The sequence below is a fragment of the Notolepis coatsorum genome, assembly GCF_963971535.1.
Source record: "Notolepis coatsorum genome assembly, chromosome: 7".
NCBI lineage: Eukaryota > Metazoa > Chordata > Actinopteri > Aulopiformes > Paralepididae > Notolepis > Notolepis coatsorum.
Window position 1 is genome coordinate 73,155,738 of NC_140171.1, and position 22,511 is coordinate 73,178,248.

Sequence of the window (22,511 nt, forward strand, 5' to 3'; positions counted from 1 at the left end):
TCCTATAGGGCAAAGAAAACGTTTTAATAAATTTTCAATCAATCATTCCAATAATACACAGTTGGATGTGTTAGTTGGTTGGATGCACTTCAAGCTGCTTCCACATGAGGCAACTTCTCTCAATCATTCCAATAATACACAGTTGGATGTGTTAGTTTGGTTGGATGCACTTCAAGCTGCTTCCACATGGAGTTGTGGGAACTACTTTTTCTGGCGGATGGTTTTTTCAATAAATCTTCGATTAATGTGTGTTTATTGTATAGAAATAAGGTTGGATGAATCTGGCAGTTGTATAAAAGCTTTACACCACGTGCAGTCGTGATTTGTGACCAATAAACCATGCCTAGGGGGGTCTAACGACCCTCGGCTGCGCCTCGGGCCTAACAACCACCCCTAGGCATGGTTTATTGGTCACAAACCACTCCTGCGTGTGATGTAATGCTTAAGTACTGTACCCATTCTGCAATCTGTTAATAAAACTTTCAATCAATCAAAACTCTAAGCCAATCTGCACACATAGGCCTGGATTGTTTTTATTTCTGTTAGCGCCGCGGATATAAGAAAGAGGTCTAGCTGAGGCATGATTGTTTTGTTGAACATTTGTATTTCACAGGAGAGAAACTGTATTCAAAGAAAGCTATTAAAATAGTATTTGAATCTAAATATACTTTGTGTTGATTTTACATTAATTCCATGATTTTACTCAAGTAAATATCTGTTACAAGCTTCGGTCTTAAGTAGAAAAATGTGATTTTTAATCTAGATTAATTACAGAAAATTGAGATTAGTTAATTTCTTTTAATGTATTGACACAGCACAAATTTTTTTATGATCTCCTTTTCTTACACAGTACCGTATATTTGTATGTCTTGCATGTCATAAATGTCTTGAAAATAGAGGGCCCTTATGTAAACAAGACAAAAGTATTTTTCTGGTCTTCATCCTCTTGGCATTTGTTAGTATTGAGCTGTACTGTATTGTACCCATTCTGCAATCTGTTAAAGTGTTCAATCAATCAAGCACAAAGTCAGCAGCATCATAGGAGCTTTGCGATAAAAAGTAATCCATTGATCGTTCCAAAGTTTAACTTTCTTTACCAATTACTGCAATTAGGGATGCCCCGATCGATCGGCCACCGATCGTTATCGGCCGATAATCAGTATAAATATGCGATCGGTGATAATGCTTTATTTTCGCCGATCGTCAAAACGGATCTCACTCGCTGAGTTCTGTCTCAGACACCGGGAGCTGCACACAGTGCTGCGCGTCTGCTCCTCCTCCAGCTCCTCCCGCACGCATGTAAACACGGGTCTAGTCTAGTCTAGTGGGACGGGACCTCCATGAGCTAACGTTAGCTACCGTTACAAAATGACCCAGTCAACTATTCACTTTTAGTTTAATACATGATGAGGCATTGTCTAACTGAACGGTATCTAGCCGGCTAGCTACTGATAGCTCCTGATATCAACAAATGCTCCAGCAATAGTCTAGTTATCTAGTACTAGTGTATGATACCTCTGTTAGCTCACGTTAGCTTAGCTCACTGTTCAAAACGAAATGTCCCATTCAACTAAATAGTTCACTGAGGCGTTGTCTTAACGTTATATTTCCGGCTAGCAGTAGCTACAGACAGCTCCTGATATCAATGTCTTATAACACTCATTCGATGCATATTCGAAGCCCGGCTTGCGTCGCAGTCACTAACGGGGATAGCTGAGGGAGTAGGGTATATCTGCAGAGCCTAGGGTAAATCTGCAGAGCCGAATGTGATTTGATCAAAGCAGAGTACACACAGACAGTGGAGATAGCGAGCATTTTGACTTGTTGCGTGGTGGCGTTGTCTCGCAGATAATACAACTACAAGTCTAATTATATAATATATATATTTTATAATTTTTTTTTTTTTTTTTTATTAATCAAAAACAATCGGTATCGGCCGATATGGCTCAAGACAATCGGTGATCGGTATCGGTGGCAAAAAACGTGATCGGGGCATCCCTAACTGCAATACCTCCAATCTCTAGACCCCAAATATAATATTACCTCACTTTTCCAGGTATAACTTACTACTATAGCTGAATTCACTGATTGCACCAAGCTCCTCCCTTGTAAGTCACCTCCCTAAGAGACCTTTGCTCAACTAGGCCTACAAATTAATTCAAAAGTGCTTTACAAAGTAGGGTGGAAATTGCCTCCTTCCCTACCACTGTGTAGCACCCAACCTTGGAATACACAGGCTCAATGGCTGCCATACACTGGCACCAGGCACACAATACACTACACAATGACTGAAAGCTCAGGAGACAAAGATTGACAATTAAGGGGAAGGATGATGTCAGCCACCTGATCTGGGAATTTGGTACAGTGTCCCCATCACCCCAACAGGGCAATAGACCTGTCGCTAAACCACGCCCCAAAATAGAATTTGTCCAATCATATCACAGCAAAAATCATCGCTGCAGAAAACTCAGTCAACAGCAGAAAAGCCATTTGTGGCGCATCAAACCAGACGGCTGTGATCAAAACCACTGTGTAAGAGTTCAGTTTATATGTTATTATCTACCTAATATCCAATGGTGAAACGCTGTGCGTGGGGTACCTGTAATTCGGACACCAGGTACCCTGAAAGACTGGATGGAGGAGTATATTTCATACCTTTCCCGAAGCCCAAACGAAAACTAGAGAAATGCAAGCGATGGATTATGTTGCGTCGTCGACCACATAAACAACTGAATGTGAAGACCATTACCAAGGACACTTATGTTTGCTCAAAGGTAAGGTCAATTCATAAAGACATAATATTTGACGGCATTTATTAGAAACGTAGACCAAACTATTAGTTTGCTAACGTTTGACTTTGACTGCGAACTAGCCATCGTATATCCAGCCCAGTTAGCTAACGTTAGCTGCCAACATGTAACGATACCGCAGATATTTCTGCATCATAAGGTTAGCTTTCTGCATCATAACGTGAGCCTTCTGTATCATAAGGTTAGCTTTCTGCATCATAACGTGAGCCTTCTGTATCATAAGGTTAGCTTTCTGCATCATAACGTCAGCAACGTTACCGCAAGCCAGGTGCATAACAGTGGAAATGATGACCAACAAGGACAGTTATAGTCAGGGGAGGAAACTAACTTTTTGGCTTACCAGCCAACTGGCAAGTATCTGATTTTTTTTACCAGCCAAACAGATTTTTTACGAGACAAAAAAAATCGCTAATTGTGATAATTACTTCTTTGTACGTCTTCGTCTAAATTGATTTTCAATCATAGTAAATTAATCACACTGTCTCTACTCTTCAAAATATTACATAATTAAATCACATATTAACATGAAAGAGGGAACTATTCTGGACTGGGTTGGGCTGAACTGGGCAGTGAAAGATGCTGGGTTGGGCTGGTCTAGGTTATACTGAATGATGAATTGAAAATGGGGGACCCTGATGTAAACAAGACGAAAGTCTTTCTCTGGTCTGCATCCCCTTAACAATTGCATGTATTGAGCCGTACTGTACTGTACCCATTCTGCAATCTGTTAAATAAAGTTTTCATTCATCACAGCTCAACTACTAGGAATGTGTGTCTGACTCTTAAGTGCAGGAAATATTCATCAGAAAGGGGGGACATGATGGAGGGAATGGAAAGAGCAGGTTTGACAGGAGCAGGGTTGAAGGGCATATTGCCGTGTGGAGGAAGTGGACAAGGCATTAAGCAAACAGGACTGAAATGGGGGACCCTGATGTAAACAAGACGAAAGTCCTTCTCTGGTCTGCATCCCCTTAACAATTGTGTGTATTGAGCTGTACTGTATTGTACCCATTCTGCAATCTGTTAATAAAGTTTTCAATCAATCAATCAATACTGGGTTGGGCAGTGAAAGAACCAAGCATTTCACTGTAATGTAATAGCTAAATAAAACAACTTGAACTTGACTTGTTACATTTGCACTCTGGTTGTATGCCAAATGTATTCTGGTTGTACTGTACTTGTGCTGTAAGATGACAATACATTGGAACCGAATCGACAACGCTAGGGGTTCAGCAGGTGTATTCTGAATGCCAAGTATGACAACATCACCGTTGTGAAGGGCATATGGGCGAGTGGTGAATTGATATGGGGGGAAACCCGGTAATAATAAAATGTCACTCGGCTGCATTTAAGCAAAGCCGCTCAGTATAGTCGTCCACTATGTTGAATGCGCGTTATGGTAGCTTGTTACATGCTAGGTAGCTAGCCGGCTAATGCTGGTTGACTTGTCATTCTCATCCGACTCGAATGAGACGCGTCGCGTGCCGTTGTTCGCCCCCATGTCAGACCGCACTGATATCCGAAAGCGACGACTCTACATGCAATTATTTTCATCCACTGATGTGTTTTTGTAAGTTTGTCTACGTTGTCAAGCCGGCTGCCGGTGGCAGGAGTTTGTAGGTCTGCGCGCAGTGGTCTGTCCACTTCCGCTAGATGGGCGGCGTCTTCTAGAAAATGAGTGTTCATTGGAGGAGCTTAGAGCGCATCTGTACAACGATGATGTTCATTGGTTATGGTCTGATTATTATGTGGCGCAAATGGGAGGAATCAAGGGGGAGTCAGAGTTCGGTTTGTGCCAGTGAGCGAATCAGCAGATTGCAGAATGATTTTTTTGTTTTGTTTTGTAATTACTAGTACTCGCCAGACTGGCGAGTGCTCTTCATGAATTACTCGCCAAACGTAAAAAATACTCGCAATTGGCGAGTAAAGTGGCCTAATTTCCTCCCCTGGTTATAGTTATAGATGTAATGTAGTGACCACCATTGATAGTATAAAGAACTGGCTAGTATAAAGAACTGGCTAACAGACAACAGAATACTAATAACATGAATACTACTACATACAACAGAATACTAATAACATGAATACTACTACATGCACTAAGAATGCTCGATGCACTTCAGACGCCATAGTGCCACTTGAAACCAGTAACAACAGGGACAACGATGTAAACAGTAAATAAGTTATAATAATAATAATAATATCCCTCTCTCCTCATTCACCTCTCCACCTCTCCCCCTCCCCTTATCCATCACCCCTCTCTCCTCCCCTCTTACTCCAGATGAGTGCCGGACTGTGGGCACCAGGCTCCCCCAATGGAAGGTGGACATTACTAGAAAGCTAAACAGAATGCTTAAATAGGAATGTTAGAGGTTCTAGAAGGTTCTACTATGACATCACCAATGTTCCAAAATGATCGGGCAGGACTAAGGTTCTAGAATGTACTGCCATGACATCACACACGTTCCAGAATGTTCGGGCAGCACTAATTTTCTAGAATGTTCCCAACAATAGGTTTGTGGGTGAATTATGTACCATTAAAATCACTACTGTATTAAGTTTCAAAAGTAAAAGTACAGTACATATTCTATAGGGTGTTCTTGTATTTCAGTGCATTCAACCCTCGATTGACCTGAAGGTTGTTAAAGTGGTCCAGTTATGCTGCTCTGTGTCCCTCAGATTGCTGGTTTACAATGTTAAAGTACTTAATCTTCATCAACAGTTGCTGATATTGCAAATGTCAACAGACCAGGCTATTAATCCATAATGGAGGTACTAGAAGAATATAATGTTAAATTACCATAGATGTATCACAACAACACATGATATTGTTCGCTATTCCAGTTTATATCGTACATCCATTTGTGTAACTGTAAATCCATGTATATTTCTTGTATATATTAAAAATAGTGGCTATTTATGTACACTTTACTTGTGGGTTTTCTTTTCTAATCAGAGTGATCCATCTTGAGAATGTGTTGTATATGCATTTATTTATATTTATATTAAATATAACTTATACTTAGTGTTATAAGAAAATCTATGTCCTGACCTGTACCCATTTACTGTGATTTACAGGTATTTTGGTAAATGGTAAATGGCTGTATTTATATAGCGCTTTTATCCAAAGCGCTTTACAATTTGTTTCTCACATCTTACCCATTCACTCACATTCACACACAGACGGTGGAGGCAACCATGCAAGGTGCCAACCTGCTCATCAGTGTCTTGCTCAAGGACACTTCGGCACGCTGCCCGGGAGGAGCGAGAATCAAACCGGGAACCTCCGGATTACCAGACAACTGCTCTACTCCCAAGCCACTGTGTCTATTTTATTATTAGGTATTTTTACTTTGGTCTCTATCACTATACATTTATAGTTAGTGTAATCAATCATTTGACCTGATGTACACTAGAATGTGCAGCATACCATTCTCTGACGTCTCACCCCTTTATGGAGGAGGATTGTTGGCAAGTGACAGCCCTCACTTTTTTCTAGTGACTAGTGACACAACTGTCGGGTCTAGCTCGTATACTGCGTTGGACCACTAGCCTTAAACTAAATGTATCAGCAATAGTAGTAATCATGGATTATCGTCATAGTTCTTGTAATCTTCAATCAAGTCAACTGTAAGTAATGCGACGTTATCTATAGCTAATGCTTGCATCACCATGGAGGTCTAAGGTAAATGTGTATCTCATGAACATACTTTTCCACTGCATATTGTAACCCTCTCTGTCTGCTTCTAGATGAAATATTTGTGTTATCTTTAAAAAACAGGTCTATTACCTGCTGTGGTAAATCTCCCGCGGCCTAGCCCCTTTCGTGACTGTGAAGCAAGGCTTGCATCACAGTCAGGAAAGGAGCTGCCTGCAGCCATCGTCAACGAGAGTCATTCACGGTCGGCTTAGCTTGTCCGAGGTTTAAAAGGGGGCGTGGTTTAGCGACAGGTCTATTGTTACTGCCAAGTCCAGAGGACAGAGTGCTCCCTGCTGGACAACACAACCACTTTCTGACAACCACCCAACTGGGGCTCGAACCTGTGATCATCCGATCATGAGCCCAGAGCCCTACCCATGTAGCCTGGCTGCTGGTCAGGATAAGTGATTATAATGTCTCTAACATGCTTTTAACATTACCTTGATGAAGGAGTCATCTTTGGTACATCCATGCTTCACTGGTCCATCCATCCTTCCATCTGAAAAATAAAGTCAGATATTCACACATGCATACAATTGCATGTGCACACACACAACAGTTTATGCATTGTGAGGACATTTCACAAGACTCCCCTTGTGAAAATTCCCTACCTCCTTACCTTAACTATTACAACTACATGCTTAACCATACACTTATCCTAAAAAGGGACGCACTAACCCGAGTACCTGGGCTTTGGGTATCAGCCAATACAGAGTACCGATCCAATCAATTACTTTTAATGCAGTGGTTCTCAAACCTTTTCATGTAAAGGACCCCAAATAGACACATAATACACCACAGACACCCATTTCATAACATTATGTCCCAGGTTCCCCCATCAGACAAGATGTTAGGGAATTCTGGAATAATTCATATCCAACAGTCTATATTGTAGGTGGGGAGATAACAGAGGAGTGAAACATATGATCAGAATAATCAGTCTTACACATTCTCTCATTGAGCTATACTTTTAGTGAATAAGGTTTTAGGGCAACAGTGGCTCAGGAGGATGTAGAGCAGTCATCTGGTAATCTGGAGGTTCCCGGTTCGATTCCCACTCCTCCCGGGCAGCATGTCGAAGTGTCCATGAGCAAGACACTTAACCCCTAATTTCTCTCGATGAGCAGGTTGGCACCTTGCGTGGTTGCCTCAGTCATCGGTGTGTGAATGTGCGAGTGAAAATGTGAGGAACAAATTGTAAAGCGATATATATATATATGCACCATTTACCATTTTAGAACCGTGGGGGTCCCTGGGCACCACATTGAGAACCATTGTTTTAACAGTATAGACTTGGGAAATGTTTGAGTCATTGGACAAAAACTTAGATACAATAAATATCCCCATTAGAGAGAGCCAACGTGTCAAAAGTGTAGCAAATCAAGTCACTTTATGGTAGACGCGTTTCTTGGCATCAAGTTTTTTAAATTTTTTTATCTGGGAAATTCGTCTAGGGATGTCCGATATTATCGGCCTACAGATATTATCTGCCGATATTGGCATTAAAATGTGATATCGGAAAATATCAATCGTTTTTCTTTTTTTTTTTACATTTCTATAACCTTTATTTACCCAGGCAAGCAAGTAAGAACAAATTCTGATTTTATTTATTGTCAAAAGTATGCATAATGTTGTGTTAATTCCACAATTAACAATGTAATGTTAATTACCTGAAATGATTCAGTTTTTTTGGGGGGGGGAAATCCTGCATATATCGGTATCGGTTGATATCGGTATCGGAAATTAAGAGTTGGACAATATCGGTATATCGGTAAAAAAGCCAATATCGAGCATCCGATACCTATATTTGATTTTAGCCTGGTATCAGATCAATATCCGATACCGGATCAATATCCGATACCAGTATTGGTACATCCCTACTCCCAACCCTTTTACCTTGTGGGGTCCAATGGTTCAACACACACACACACACACTCACCCAGTTCATAAAGATGTCCCTCCACATTAGCAAAGGCAATAAAGTGGAAGTTGACTTTATCGGCCTCCGGCTGTGAAAAATGACAATATTGGGATGAAACAACTGAAGGGAATGACTTCCATAAAGACTAATTAAACTGCAAAAGGGAAACATTACCATGGTTCACAGAGTCAGCAAATGTGCATTCGAGTTTGTATTATAATGAGCCTCCTCGACTTGGTATTCTCATAAAATATTTATGACTGGAGTGAGTTTACAGACTTTTCTATTATATTAAATATGTACTAGTGTCCATTATGTGTTATATACGTTTCCACCAAGAATCCAGTGTTTCTAAATGTTCCATGAGTTATCTTCTAGGTGCAGACATGCATGTGTATGTATAGTTCAACATCCAGGGATCTTACCCTACACTGGCCCTGTGTGGCCACCTCATCATGAGCCTCTCGGATCGCCTGAAAAAAAAAGATGTATTAATCCAATTAGAATACAAATGACCCGATGCAACGGCACTCTGCTACTTTAAAAACTGCGCTAGGCGGCCAACAGTCGGAAGAGCCCATATTTGAAAGATAGTCAAATAAATTCAAATCAATCAACAGTCGCCCCAGAGGGTGTTTGCAACAGCAGCAGCTGCTCAAGCAGAGTGAACATTGATTGAAAACTTTATTAACAAGATTGCAGAATGGAACCCAGGTAGGTAATTTCATCTTTCCTTGTGACAATATTGTCACCCACTGTAACTGAGAAGCCGTCGGTCTTGCTGAGTTTGTTATTTGAACAGAAGAGAATGGACTTTGTTATCGGCAAGCCGCAAACAGGAACAAGTTGCAGTCACAAGCGGACGACATGTCATTTGCATAAATTAGGAACAGTAGCGGTCCTAGTATGCTTCCTTGTGGAACACCACAGCTCACTGGGAGGGGGGGGGGGGGGGGGATAGGGTACCATTTACCTCCACCATCTGTTCTCTCCCCTCCAGGTAGGATTGTATCCAGCTCACTGATACTATCAAAACCAATTGCCAATTGCTTTTAGCTTGTCAATCAGAATGGTGTGATCGACAGTGTCGAAGGCCTTTTGTAGGTCCAGCATGACCATGCCGCAGTATTTGCCCGCGTCCACCTCGTTTGATGTGGTCGTTCAAATAGAGAAGGCATGCGTCAGTGGAGTGGGATGTTCTGAAGCCAGATTGGAATTCGTAGATCGATTTTTTTTCCACAAGGTACTTTTCGACCTGTTCGTATACTATTTTTTCCATGACTTTCGAGATGGATGTTAGGATAGAAACAGGGCGGTAGTTGCCTGGGTCTAATTTGCTGCCCTTTTTGTGCAGGGGTGTTACTCTCACAATTTTGAAGTCCTTGGGGACGTGTCCCTGTTTTATAGAGAGGTTTATCATGTGTGCGATGACTGTGGGGTGATGGCGGCTGCCGAGTCTGAGGAATTTGGAGGGGATGTTGTCATGGCCAGTGGCCTTGTTCGGTTGGAGAGCGCTCAGTTTTTTTGAGTACCTCATCTGTTGTTACCATTTCCAGTTTGAAGTCGTCTCTGTGGACGCCTAGGTTCTTGTAGTATGCTACTATGTGTTCTACCCCATAATGCCCTGAGTGGGAGGGTAGTTTGTTTACCAGTGTTGTGGCTATGTTTGTGAAGAAAGTGTTTAAGTAATTGGCTACATCCAGCTTGTCTGTGATGAGCGTGTTGTCCGTCTTTATGTTTGAGCGAACATGACCGAGGATAGCAGTAGAGAAGCAACGGACGGACGACAAATGGAAATGAAGGATAAACATCAGATGTGCTTTTATAAAATGGAGAGAACCGAGTGAAACGGTGTCTCTGTACCATCATGTCTTGGAGGAGCTGCACGCTATTGAGCAGATGTCGTTTTCACTGTCGCCGCTTACTCTAAACCAGTATATCAAGCACCGTTGACGCTTACTCTGAACCAGTATATCAAGCACCGTTGATGCTTACTCTGAACCAGTATATCAAGGTGAATGTGCATCACCTGTAATAAATGTAAAGTAAAGGCATAATAGTCAATTAATTAAAAACAAAACATTAAATATAGAACAGTTGTCAAGTCCCTTGTTTTGAGACCACAATTTGGACGTTTATGGCGACCCCCAGTGGATGATCAGAAAAAGTTTTAAATCAGGTTACCAATCTTAACACATTCAGTGCCAAAAGCGGAAAATTACGTGTTTGCTCAACAAGCAAAAATGAGTGCCAAAAATGAGATATTACGTTTTTGGATTGTTTGATCTTTTTACTTTGATCCCCGCTCTACAGACTTGCCCGGAGCGATTTTGGCACATCCCCACACACTAGAACTGCAATGCCGATCGACTATCACCAGGTGGCAGTATCGTCCGTGTCTGAACTGCAATGGCTTGGGGTTGATACACAGCCTCACTTTTTTTCCCCCCTTGGTAGTGGCCCCTCCTCCTGCTGGAACAGAAATTTACATTGATGCCTCGAAATTCCGTTGCCTAAGCGTATTTGACCATCGAAACGTGTAGACATATACACTGGTAATCGCAATGGCAATGCTATCACTTGGAATTATTCATCTTGGAATACATTCTGGCTAAGGTAAGGTACATTCTATGTCTATTTTACCGAATCTGAAACGTGCTCTTCTAACGATCACAGTTCTGTGTTTCACCGGACGAAAAACATGCTCGGCAAACACGATCACAGTTTTGAGTTAAAACGACCCCCCCCCCCCAATGATGATTTTGTGAAGGTACATATACATTTCACATACCTTTGATTTGGGAGTATTTGGGGTTTCAGGGGATCAACCAGAACGGTTTGAGTCTATTGCACATAACCTGTTTTATCTTGTGATATATGAAAAGACTGGATTATCTTGGAAATGCAATGTTTAGCGTGTAATAAACCACAAACTACAGCGTGTGGAAACAAACTATTATTCCCATGTTGCACTACAAGTAATGTTTGTCAAAATGAGCCACACCATGTCTCCACAACTATAATACATAACACACACAGCTTCGCAAACATAGTGAAACGACCGCGGAAACTACTATAAAGCTGGCATTCTAGCGGTAAAGATAAGCGATACGCGTGGCACGCAAAGTGTTAAGGGAAAGTTCATGATCTCATGTCAGAAGTAAAATTCTTCCCCATGATGCATAATGTAATTGTTCAATGTATTATTCACAAAAGTATCATCGGCTATAGTAAATTAATTATAAAAAGAAAAAAAATAGTTTGGCTTATTGATGCTCAAATTAAATTTTTTACTCTATATATGCGACATCAGGTATATCCCCCGAATTCTCATTCCACCTTTTGACCATGGCCCTAAACTGAGCCGTTTAGTAGTTAAAACATTCAGTTTCATGATAATAGCGCCACCATGAGGCAAGATGACTCCGCTTCACAGGCCTCCCTGCTATTGCAAGTCAAACTTCTAAAAAGATTTGAATGAAAGCTATTAAAGCTGTCGTGTTAATGCGAAAAGTCTACACTGGCGGTCGGCGTAAATTCATAATATCCCAGACAGTCATTCAATGATATAAATATGTCCATTTTGTCATTTAGCTGACTGCAATATTCATCAAACAGTGTTGAAACTTGGGTGCTGCAGACATTAGTATAGTATAGGCAAGGAAGATTATTTAGTGGAAAAGTGCATGATAGAAGATTAGCTTTTGAGGCGGCCAGAAGATGTAAGGCGGAGGGGTCTTGAGGGTGTGTAGTTATAGACCATTGACCGGAGGTAGGCGGGAGCCGTTCCCTTCACGATATGCCAGGTCGAGGACCTTGAAGCTGATTTGTACAGCAATGGGGAGCCAGTGCAGCTCTCCAAGAAGTGGGGTAACATGGGCTGACTTTGGTAGGTTGGAGATCAGGCAGGCCGCTGTGTTCTGAATGAGGTAAAGTGGCTTGAGCAAGCAGTGCATTTCAGTAGTCAAGGAGAGACTTGACTGTTGATTGCACAAGGAGTCGAGTGGCTTCTTTTGTCAGGAAGGGGCGGATCCTTCTGATGTTGCTCAGGAAGAATCTGCAGGTTCTGGTTGTTGCTGCGATGTGACCGGAGAAGTTCAGCCAGTCTTCAAGGACTACACCTAGGTTCTTGGCGGTTGGGGACGAAGCCACAGCTACATTCTCCACTGTGATGGAAAGGTTGGTCAGCGGGGAGGATTTAGCTGGGAGGTGAAGCAACTCTGTTTTGTTTTGTCAAAGGTGTGGAGCAAGCAGTCTCTGAACATAGGCTTGGAGCAGGTGGAGCCTTGTTGGTAGCCAAGCTCCAATTAAATTCATGTACGTTGTGGTTTAATGGTTTCAGTGCCACTTGTAATATTGCTTCTAGTTTCCCTTATCAATCAAATATCGAGAGCATCTTGAGGATACAAACCACCATACCAATTGCCATAGTAAATAGGGGTGTTAACAAATCTGCATATCAATCTACAGAATTACTAAACTACAATATAGTTTATCAGTTTAACTGGTGGTATGGTTACTGCCATTAGCATAACTAGTGTAGTGCCCATTCAAAACGTGGTAGTTTGAAGCACGTGCCTGTTGGGAACTGGCAAATTGCTTGGCCCCTGGAAGTGCAGAGACAGCGTTGTCGAGAACCAGTGTTCTCAAGAACCACACATCCAATCAACTTCACATTCAACACTGCACTTACTTGGGCCTTCAGCAATACACCCACCACGTGTGAAGTCGACCATTGAACGGTACTCAACATAATGAGAAGGTCAAATAGGAGCATTATGGCCATTTAAATGTATGATGCTGCTAGGGCTGACCTTCGATTTTCTTTTTTGCCATTCTAAGCTTCAGGGCCGAGATTTTATTTTAATTCCAAGCTTCGAGATAAAAAAAATGTTTTATGTTGTGGGACTTGTACAGCACTTTGTTCAACTTTGTTGTTTTTAAATGTGCTCTATAAATAAAGTGGATTGGATTAATTAATTAAATTAATAATGAGTTGGGAGCTGCGCTGCTCTCCGTTTCAGCCAAAAACATTACATAATTATGTTGCAACCTTCGTCTATAAAGCAAACAATTATATAGATATTTATATGTAGTTAAGAGACAAAGGCAGAATTCGTAAATTTTTTATTAAGACATTTTTATATGGGTCGGGACACTATAGTTTAATCTTAGACAAACGAAACACTTTGCTTTCATGAAATATTGTAAGCAGTCATTTGAGGCTTTATAAAAGAAGCACAATGAACACAAATCAGTCAGTGCCGAGTCCGACCTCATCTTAAATAACAAACGGCATTGCTTGTTGTAGTTAACAAAGAGAGGCAGAGTTGATTTTGCAGGTGAAAATTAAATAAAAGAAATAGAATTATTATATATTCTAATTTTATTTTCCCATTTGAATCCCATGCCCATCGAACGAAGCTTCGAAGTATATTTAAGACAGCCCTAAATGCTGCTACAGTGCCACCTACTGGCCAAATGCCACTAAATTGTCATGTTCACTCAGAAATATCTAGAGATATCTGCACATGAGCATCAAATGTGGTTGCAAAAGCACAGCAAGGTGACATTTTTTGTAATATAAGCGCCGACCACAACATAGGGCCATCCCAAAAAACGTTCAGCTTGGTCCAGAGATGCTCTTTGTAGCCAATTTGGTGGAGATTGCTCAAATAATTGCTAAAGATTTGATCGGAACCCACAGAAAAATAATGTTGTGTCCGAGAGTTACACAATGATACAGGCCAAAACTGGTGCCACCATCTGGCCAACACTGCACCCCCTGGGACATCAGCAATACACCTGCAGAGTGTGAAGTCATTTTCATCGTTTACAACTTCGAGATTAAACTGAGCCAAACCAAACTGAGTAGTACAGTATATAGGCTTTAATGAGAGCTCTGCAGTACAAATACAATTAAAACCAATAATCAAATCATGAAACTCAATCTGTATAGAATCTAAATTTGCGCATCATTACACACCTAATAGAAAATGTAATCATCTCATAATGTTAACAATATATACTTTCTTCAGTATTCAGTGTGGAGATATGAGAGTGGCGTGTGCATTACCTTGTTCTTTTCCAGGTGTTTGGCCCGTTCATCAGAGGTCATATCAGCAGTCTCATCCAGGAACTTCTTCAGAGCCGAGTCACTGCCTTTAACAAGACAATACAGAAACAGCAATACAGTCCTAAAGCCATTCCAAAATGATTTTCCAACATAAATTGTCCTTTGCATTCGTTTCATATTAGAGGTTTGATCTGCTGTATATGAAATCACCCTTTGGAGACAATATCGGGCTGAACTAGTCAGTCAACAACATTGAAAGACACTAAACAAGTAGGAGAAAGAAACGTTGGACGACATCATCTTTGTAGAGATCTCTTCCCCTCCCTAGCCCCTTACTTGACTGCGATGTGCAAGCCAGGGGCTTTTGTAATCGCAGTCACTCTCAGCTATATAGCTACCAGGCTCGTTTGGACCACCAAGCACTGCTTCTGAGCTCGGGGTGGGTCAAAAATATATCAGATATGAATTTCAAGGTACCCAGCGTACAATTAGGGTTTCACACAGCGACGCGCTGGGGTCTGAAAGCTCGGAGTTGCTAATAAACATTTTAAATTATTGTTATAAAACGAGTGGTACTCAAAGAGCGAGCCGTGTATTTCCGCCGTTGGTGTCACAGCGCATGCGCACCAGGTTATTTGGGGCTATCCCCTCCCATATCCTGATCAATCACATATTAGTTATTCTTCCCACTCATACCCTGATCAATCACATATTAGTTATTCTTCCCATCCAAACCCTGATCAATCACATATTAGTTATTCTTCCCACCCAAGCCCTGATCAATCATGTAATATTAGTTATCCTGCCCTCCCATGATAACATTATAATTCTATTCACAGCATCTTCCAGTTGAATACTTAACCAACATGAATGTGTGTCAACATGAATATCTGACTATTCCATGCAGAGTTACCGCATGTAAACGTCATATTCTGTTAACATTAAATTGGATAAGCCATTATTCAGATGAGAAACTAATAGCCGTGTGTGGCAGTTGACCCTGCTACAGGCCACACAAGTGGCTTTTTAAAGAGGGGCCTCTGACAGACAAATGTTCCAAAAGCCCATTTTAGTGAGTAGTCGCAAGACATTACAAGCCAGAGCAGATCCAAGATACTGTCTTCATGAAAGATGCTCTCCCTCTATTGTGTGTGGTGGGGGTGGCCAATTAACCTGTGTGCATCAATTATTTCAATGCACAACAGGTGCAGAGCCACCCCTGCTCCCGGGTCTAATTAGCTTTACCCAGGACAGGTGCGGCTACTTAAATCAAGCCTTACACCACATTGAGACATGCATCTAATGGTGCGTTCACGTCAGGTGGGAAGAAGCGGACGAACCAGATGACATCTCGTTGCTACAACTAGGAAGCATTCACGCGTTGAACTCGAGGAAACGCCCACATCCAAGATGGCGATCTTAGCCTACTGCTAACCTATTGCTACAAGTCGTTAACAAGTTACGTTAAAATCAACTGTAGACGAACAGCAGCAAGTATAGCTCGTTTTTCATATGAAGAGTACAGCAGTATGATTGTATTATTCTGATTATGTGATCAAAGTGATCATTTTGATTTGTATTTACCTTGTATTGCCGACATCGCCGTCAAGCTTGCTGCCATGATGGTTGATACTTCCGCATTTCGGGACGCGAAGTGGGAGATATCGGGGTATATAAAAAACTCCCATATGACCTAGTAGGAATTACCACTAGGAGGCTGACGTGAATGGCTTTTCCCAGTCGGAAGCTGGTTCTTCCGCTTCTTCCCACCTGACGTGAACGCACCATTATACCTTGCTTCTTTAAAACCCTTAGGAGTCACGCTGGAGCTTTGAACCCGTCGGCGGACAACAAAAGAAATTAGAATCCCTCTTAAATGCTCAAAAAGGACATCTTTTCAGAAATCGATAAAAATAGAAAAATTGCCATTTCTAGTGCTTTGACATGTAAGGTATAGGTCCCCCAACTTGCTAAACCTAATACGACTTGTAAATACGTTTAATTCTTGCTAGATGGTATGCTTGTAATAATCTCCATTTGCGGTAAGAACTACATCGCGCGTCACCAAGCGCACATACATGGACCGCGCACACACAAACAGCGCATAGGTGTTAATCACTGAGTGATCTAATATGCATATTCTTCAACGCGAGAGGGGGGGGGGTTGTGTTTCTCACTGTCTGTCGTTGATAATATAATCTGAAGAGGTCCTGCTTATTATTATTATCGAGAATACACAGGACCCGACGGAACGTTAATTTATGTATTAAAAGTAGTCTAACATGCTTTCATCCTCGCCCGTGTATATACCCACGTCGCGCTAAAACAACATAAACTACTGTATGGCAGACAGAGTGCGTGTGTGTACGAGTTATGAGTTATCTCGCAGTTCATTCAAGCGCGCATCACGGTGATGACAGCTCTAGAGTAGAAAGGTGCGCTCACAGGGGCGTAGCTGGAGATTCTAGGCCCCCCAATCTATTAAAAAATGTGGGGCCCCCAATCTATAAAAAAAATTGGGGCTACTCCCCTGCACACACACACACACACTCTCTCTCTCTCAAACAGAGAAATCAAAAGATAAAAAATAAAAAATAATATAATTATTATAAATGTCTCTCTCTGTATATATCTCTGTATCTCTTTCTTTCTTTCTTTCTTTCTCTCTCTCTCTCTTACTATATATATCTAAATGTCTAAACCTCTGTCTATCTAGTGTGTGTATACACCAGTATCACTGAATACCACGGCAAGCCTATAGAAAATGATTCTATTTAATAATAATAATTATTATTATTATTATAAATGTCTCCCTCTCTCTGTATCTTTCTTTCTTTCTATTATATTACTATTATATATCTATCTAAATATCTAAACCTCTGTCTATCTAGTGTGTGTATATGCATGGCATCAAATCAAAGTGTGTGTTGCCTGTATTGATCAGTCACACTATACCCCCATTCAGCCGTAATTGTTCCCTGCTGGGCCTTTGTTTCATGGTGTGAATTAGTCATTGAAATTAACATTGACATCACATTGCATTCTGGGAAGGAGTGTAGTTCCCGTATCATTAGCTGAATTCACTGAATTCTCTTCAGAGCCTCCTGCTGCAAATTGGTAATGACTGTACCAGAATGTTTGATAGGACATTGATTGAAAACTATCGTCTCAAATTTGACAATTGATGGCTTATTTTGAAGGTATGAATCTGTAATTGTACATTATGTAACAAAAAAAAAAGAGAATATTCTGAGAAGGTGGAGCTAGAAACTCTAGACCTCAGGGGGTTAAAAAAGGACCATACCACTCTTTGACATGTGGGTTCTAGGAATGGACACAACAAGTAATGTTTTCCCAGATCAAGAATAACAGACACAAGGGTCGGCCGGGTAGCACAGCGGACTAAGCGTCTGTCTACCACCGCAGAGACACTGGTATTGAATCTGGCTGTCAGCGGTGCCTCCGGCTTGGCCGGCCGTCATACTGACACAATTGGCGGTGTCAGCGGGAGGGAAGCCGGTGGGTGGTAAACTGGTTGCTGTAAACAGCGACTCCTACAGGTCGGTCAGGGCGCCTGCACAGCGAGGGAGGGAAATGGTTATGGTAGTGTGACCTCCCACGCGTTACACTTCACCAATGAGAGTCCGCGCTGTCAGGTGAAAAGAGGCTGTCTCCCATGTATCGGAGGAAGCATGTGATAGACTTCAGGGCTCCCTAGACCGACCAGTGGGGGGCACATGCACTCAACGACCAGGAAGGGGAGGGGGGAATTGGCATAACGACTAAATTTGGATGGGAGGAAAATATGGAAAAACAGGAGAAAAAGTGAAAAAAATAAAAAAGAATAAACAGACACAACCGATTTTATTATGTCTCGCTCCACGGACATAACAATGCACAGCAATATACTCTATGCTTAACACATCCAGCGCCAAAAACGCTGTCCAGCATTATTGGCCGCCATGCGTTGTCTGCCAGGATCGCTGTACAGCGTTTTTAGATCAATATTTCATTTTTTTCGCCATGGCATTCATAATTCATATACCCACCCCCGGTCCTGCAGCTGGACCTTAGATGTGACTGCAATGACGGCTCAATACCGCCTCCTGGTGGATGGTCGGGCGAGTTACTCGCAAACACGATGTGCCATCAGTGCATCGATGAAAATCATCCGGCAGTCACATCTCGTTACGGGATTCCCGACAGACACTATGTACATAATGGATCGCTTTCTAAACTTAATAATCGATATGATTTCAGCGTTTATTGCGCCATACAAACCGGAAATGGACCTAGGCGATCGGCGTCGTATAATTGGGATCTTTCACCGCCAGTCTCATTGGCCCACGGTAAGAGGAATATAACGTTATTTTCAACCCGATTGTGCATTTCTTTGTTTGCAAACCATCTGATCAATATATCCACCCAACCTACATAAAGCAGTTACTGATGATCAGGGAATTATAAACGACCCCCCCCCCCCCCCCCCCCCCCCGTAGCGTGTATGGGGGGGAAACGGCAATCGATAATCTATATAATGCGTTTGGGCCTATAACTAGCGTTTTTGGAATTACAGCAGAAAAGATTAAAAACACTTATATTCTAGAAGGTATTAACACAACAATGTATGAATGAAAAAGTATAACGTTCTCACATCCTGAACGATAGATAATAGATGTTGAATGGGCCATAGTAATGTCAATATAGCAATACAATTTAAAAAGTTATAGCCCTGCATAGAAGGTAAACATCTCCATAGGCTTACAGCGCTGGCAGAGAGGGGCATGAGATGGGCATAACCCCCGGCGGGCAATGTGTTAATGCATATCGTCAGTCAAAACAGTCAGTTACCATTTGTAATAAATACATTACCTCCACTCTGTCTGCAGCAGGTTTCTCTGCTCATGGAACGGCCTGTATCAATACTAGTCTATGAACGCTACGCAAAGTGGGCGACATGTTGTTGCCACAATTTGGAAATGCAAACACAAAATGCTGTTTTTATCCTTTAGATAACGCTAAGTTAGCTTTCAACGCAACAACGTTTTCATTGTATGCTCAACAACTGACCAGTGTGTTCTTCCTGCAACAACTCACAAGATGTCCCGTTTCAGTGGCACAAACAAACACTGATTAAAAGAAATCGAGCACCCTCAAAAATCACTCAGTTGAAAGTAACAAAGTAATCGATTACCCACGCCAATCCCTAGTGGGTTCCAAGTCATTCTTCTTATTAAATGTGTAGTGGAATATTGGTGATAGCATATGAAGGTGTGGAGAGCAACGAATAAGTGGGATATGAGATATTATTCTGAATACTATGCATGCGTGTGTGTGAAAACCAACTCAAGAACCACTGTTAATATGTTAGTGTCAATTTGGGAAAATCCATTAGTGGCGTCCTTATGATGGTGGGCTGCCAGGATGAACATTATGGGAAGTATCCATTTTATCTGCACTCACCAAAGTCCATCTTGGTTTTATTGTTTGCGACTGCGTGCAGCATGGCGATGGTACCACAGGAGTTGACCACAGTCTGTTTCATGAAGTAAATCTTAGAGCCTTCCTCCACCTGGTCTTTCTGCTTCTCCCTGAAAGACTCATGCTGTTGCACACACACACACACACCACACATTGGCAAGATGTCAGCGCTACACAGGAGCGAAGAGTTTGCTCATTGTTGTGAATCTGTCTGTTGCCATGCGGAATGCAGCCAAATTAATCCCCGAAATGCACACGTGAATGTAGAAGCATGGGGTTAGTTCAGCAGCACATTTAGGCACTCACCAACACATTCCTTTGTCTATACTGTAAACAGCATTTGATGAAGCAGGATTATCAGTGCATACTGTAGGGATGCAGCAATACCACTTCACCCACTGCCAGAGATAGTTTCTGATTCCTAAACGTTTCTGTAAGGGCTCTTTCACACACCTATGTTTATTTGAAATGGTTCCAAAATCAAAAGTGAAATTGTTACTTTTGTTGCCGGTTTTATTGGTTGAGTTATGTTTTAACAAAGCCCTGTGGTCATGCAGGTCAGTCTTTTATTGGACATAGTTTAGAATCCTAATGGAACATACATATTCTTGTGATCTCCACTTTGGCTTGCACAAATCTTGCGAAATACTATGCATTTTCCAATTCACTGCTGGTAGGGATTAATTATGCACTAGTCTATGAGGCTACAGTCACCTGAATTATACATGCAAGGATTACAATGTTTAGGATTACACAACATCATTTGACCAGGGTACGGTTGTTTTGGTGCAGACCCGAGTTCGATTGCGGGGGTTCACACCTCTCCATACAAACTGCGTCAGTGGTAAATGCTCTAGGGTTGGAATCAACCGGACTAAACGAAGCAGGTGTGAAAGTACAGTACAGAAGAATGATCCGATCCATTACATTTACTAAATAGACACCATTACTAAGATTAACAAAAATGCTTCGATTTATGTCACGTCTCTGGTGCAGGATTTGACACAGATACCCCAGTGCAGGCTTGTATCTGCCTGATATCCGAAACCAGTATGTCTGTACATCCTAGTGGTGCATACACCGATAGTTCCCCAAGGAATCGCATCCCGGACACTGCCACGCTCTGCCTACTCACGTAGGGTGCATCAAATTGCAATGCAAAAATTAAATCTCAACATATCAATCTGTCTGGGATTGCATTTTGTTCGGACACGCATAAACATTATTTGTGCAAAGTTTGGGAAAGATTTGTTGAGATTTAGAGGTAGCACACAGCATGTGAAATATATGAAAATGGGCCTTTTACTAGATAACATGACAAGGCAATTTAAAAAACGGCAAGAATATAAAAATAAAAAGCAAGAACCATTCAAGTGATGAGACAAAACAAAAATACAATGCATCACAGAGAAAGAAAAAACAAAGACATATTTTATACCTGGAGAAGCTCAAACATTACCCAAAGGCTGTTTAAACAGTAATGTTTTTAGCTGATTTTTTTTAAATGTCAACAGACGCTGCAGCTCTTAGGCCACGAGGAAGGGCATTCCAGAGTATTTTATTCGCTACAGATTGAAAGGCTCTGTCACCTTTGGTGATCAACCTGGTGCACGGAATGACCAACAGATCCTGGTCAGCTGTCCTCAGGGTCCTGCTGGGCACATATGGTTCCAGCAGGTTGGTTAAATATTCTGGTGCCTGGCCATGCAAAGCTCTAAAAGTGAGCACCAGGAGTCCAGGACATTGAAATTAATTCTAAAATGTATAGGAAGCCAGTGCAAGGAGGCTAGAACTTGAGTGATGTGACACCTTCTGCTTGATCTGGTAGCAGTCTTGCAGCAGTATTTTGGATGAACTGGAGGCAGTCTATGGATGATTTATTGAGGTAGGTGAGAACCGAATTGCAGTAGTCTAGATGAGAAGAAACGAAGGCATGGATAATCAACTCTAGGTCAGAATGGGAAACAATCGACCTGAGCTTAGCAATATTCCTGAGATGGAAAAAAGGGGGCGACACCATCTTGTGATAACTGGATACCTGGAGATATAGTTGGAGAGCTGGATCCTGTGGTGGGTGATGGTGGAGTTGGGGGAATTGAGTAAACTGTGATGCAGAGCCACACAGGCAAAGCTATTTATAGGCCCATCCCCCAAAAAGTTGCAGGTGCGAGAAAATGTTTTCAAAACAGGGTAAAATGTGCGGGAATATGGCAGCGGACAGGTGTCCATGCCTGAAATGTAACAATGTTGCAACCTTGTGCGTGTAACTCACACACACACAGACTGTCCTCCCCCAACATGGCCTGCTGTTAAGTGTCTGTGTGTGTGTGTGTACGAGCGAGCACGTACACACACACACAGACACTAACAGCAGGCCATGTTGGGGGGAGGACAGTGTGAAGGGACACTTTGCCATAAAAACTGATGTAGCGTTCCACCTCTAAATCACCTCTAAATCACCTCGTATTGCAAAAATATTTTGCATGTATTGTTTGGCTGGTAACACTTTTAGCACCCAGACAA

At 41.8% G+C, this 22,511-nt stretch overlaps 1 protein-coding gene across 1 annotated transcript in view; it reads right to left on the reverse strand.

Moving 5' to 3' along the window:
• The window catches only part of uchl1 (ubiquitin carboxyl-terminal esterase L1 (ubiquitin thiolesterase)), a gene marked incomplete at its 5' end in the record, with an annotated part of 30,644 nt that overhangs the window by 6,350 nt on the left and 1,783 nt on the right, over window positions 1–22,511 (reverse strand). Inside the window, 5 exons of the mRNA XM_084318305.1 lie at window positions 6,951–7,009; window positions 8,450–8,519; window positions 8,857–8,904; window positions 14,508–14,593; window positions 19,971–20,112. Coding sequence (XP_084174431.1) covers window positions 6,951–7,009; window positions 8,450–8,519; window positions 8,857–8,904; window positions 14,508–14,593; window positions 19,971–20,112 — 405 coding nt within the window. The remainder of the gene's footprint in view (window positions 1–6,950; window positions 7,010–8,449; window positions 8,520–8,856; window positions 8,905–14,507; window positions 14,594–19,970; window positions 20,113–22,511) is intronic.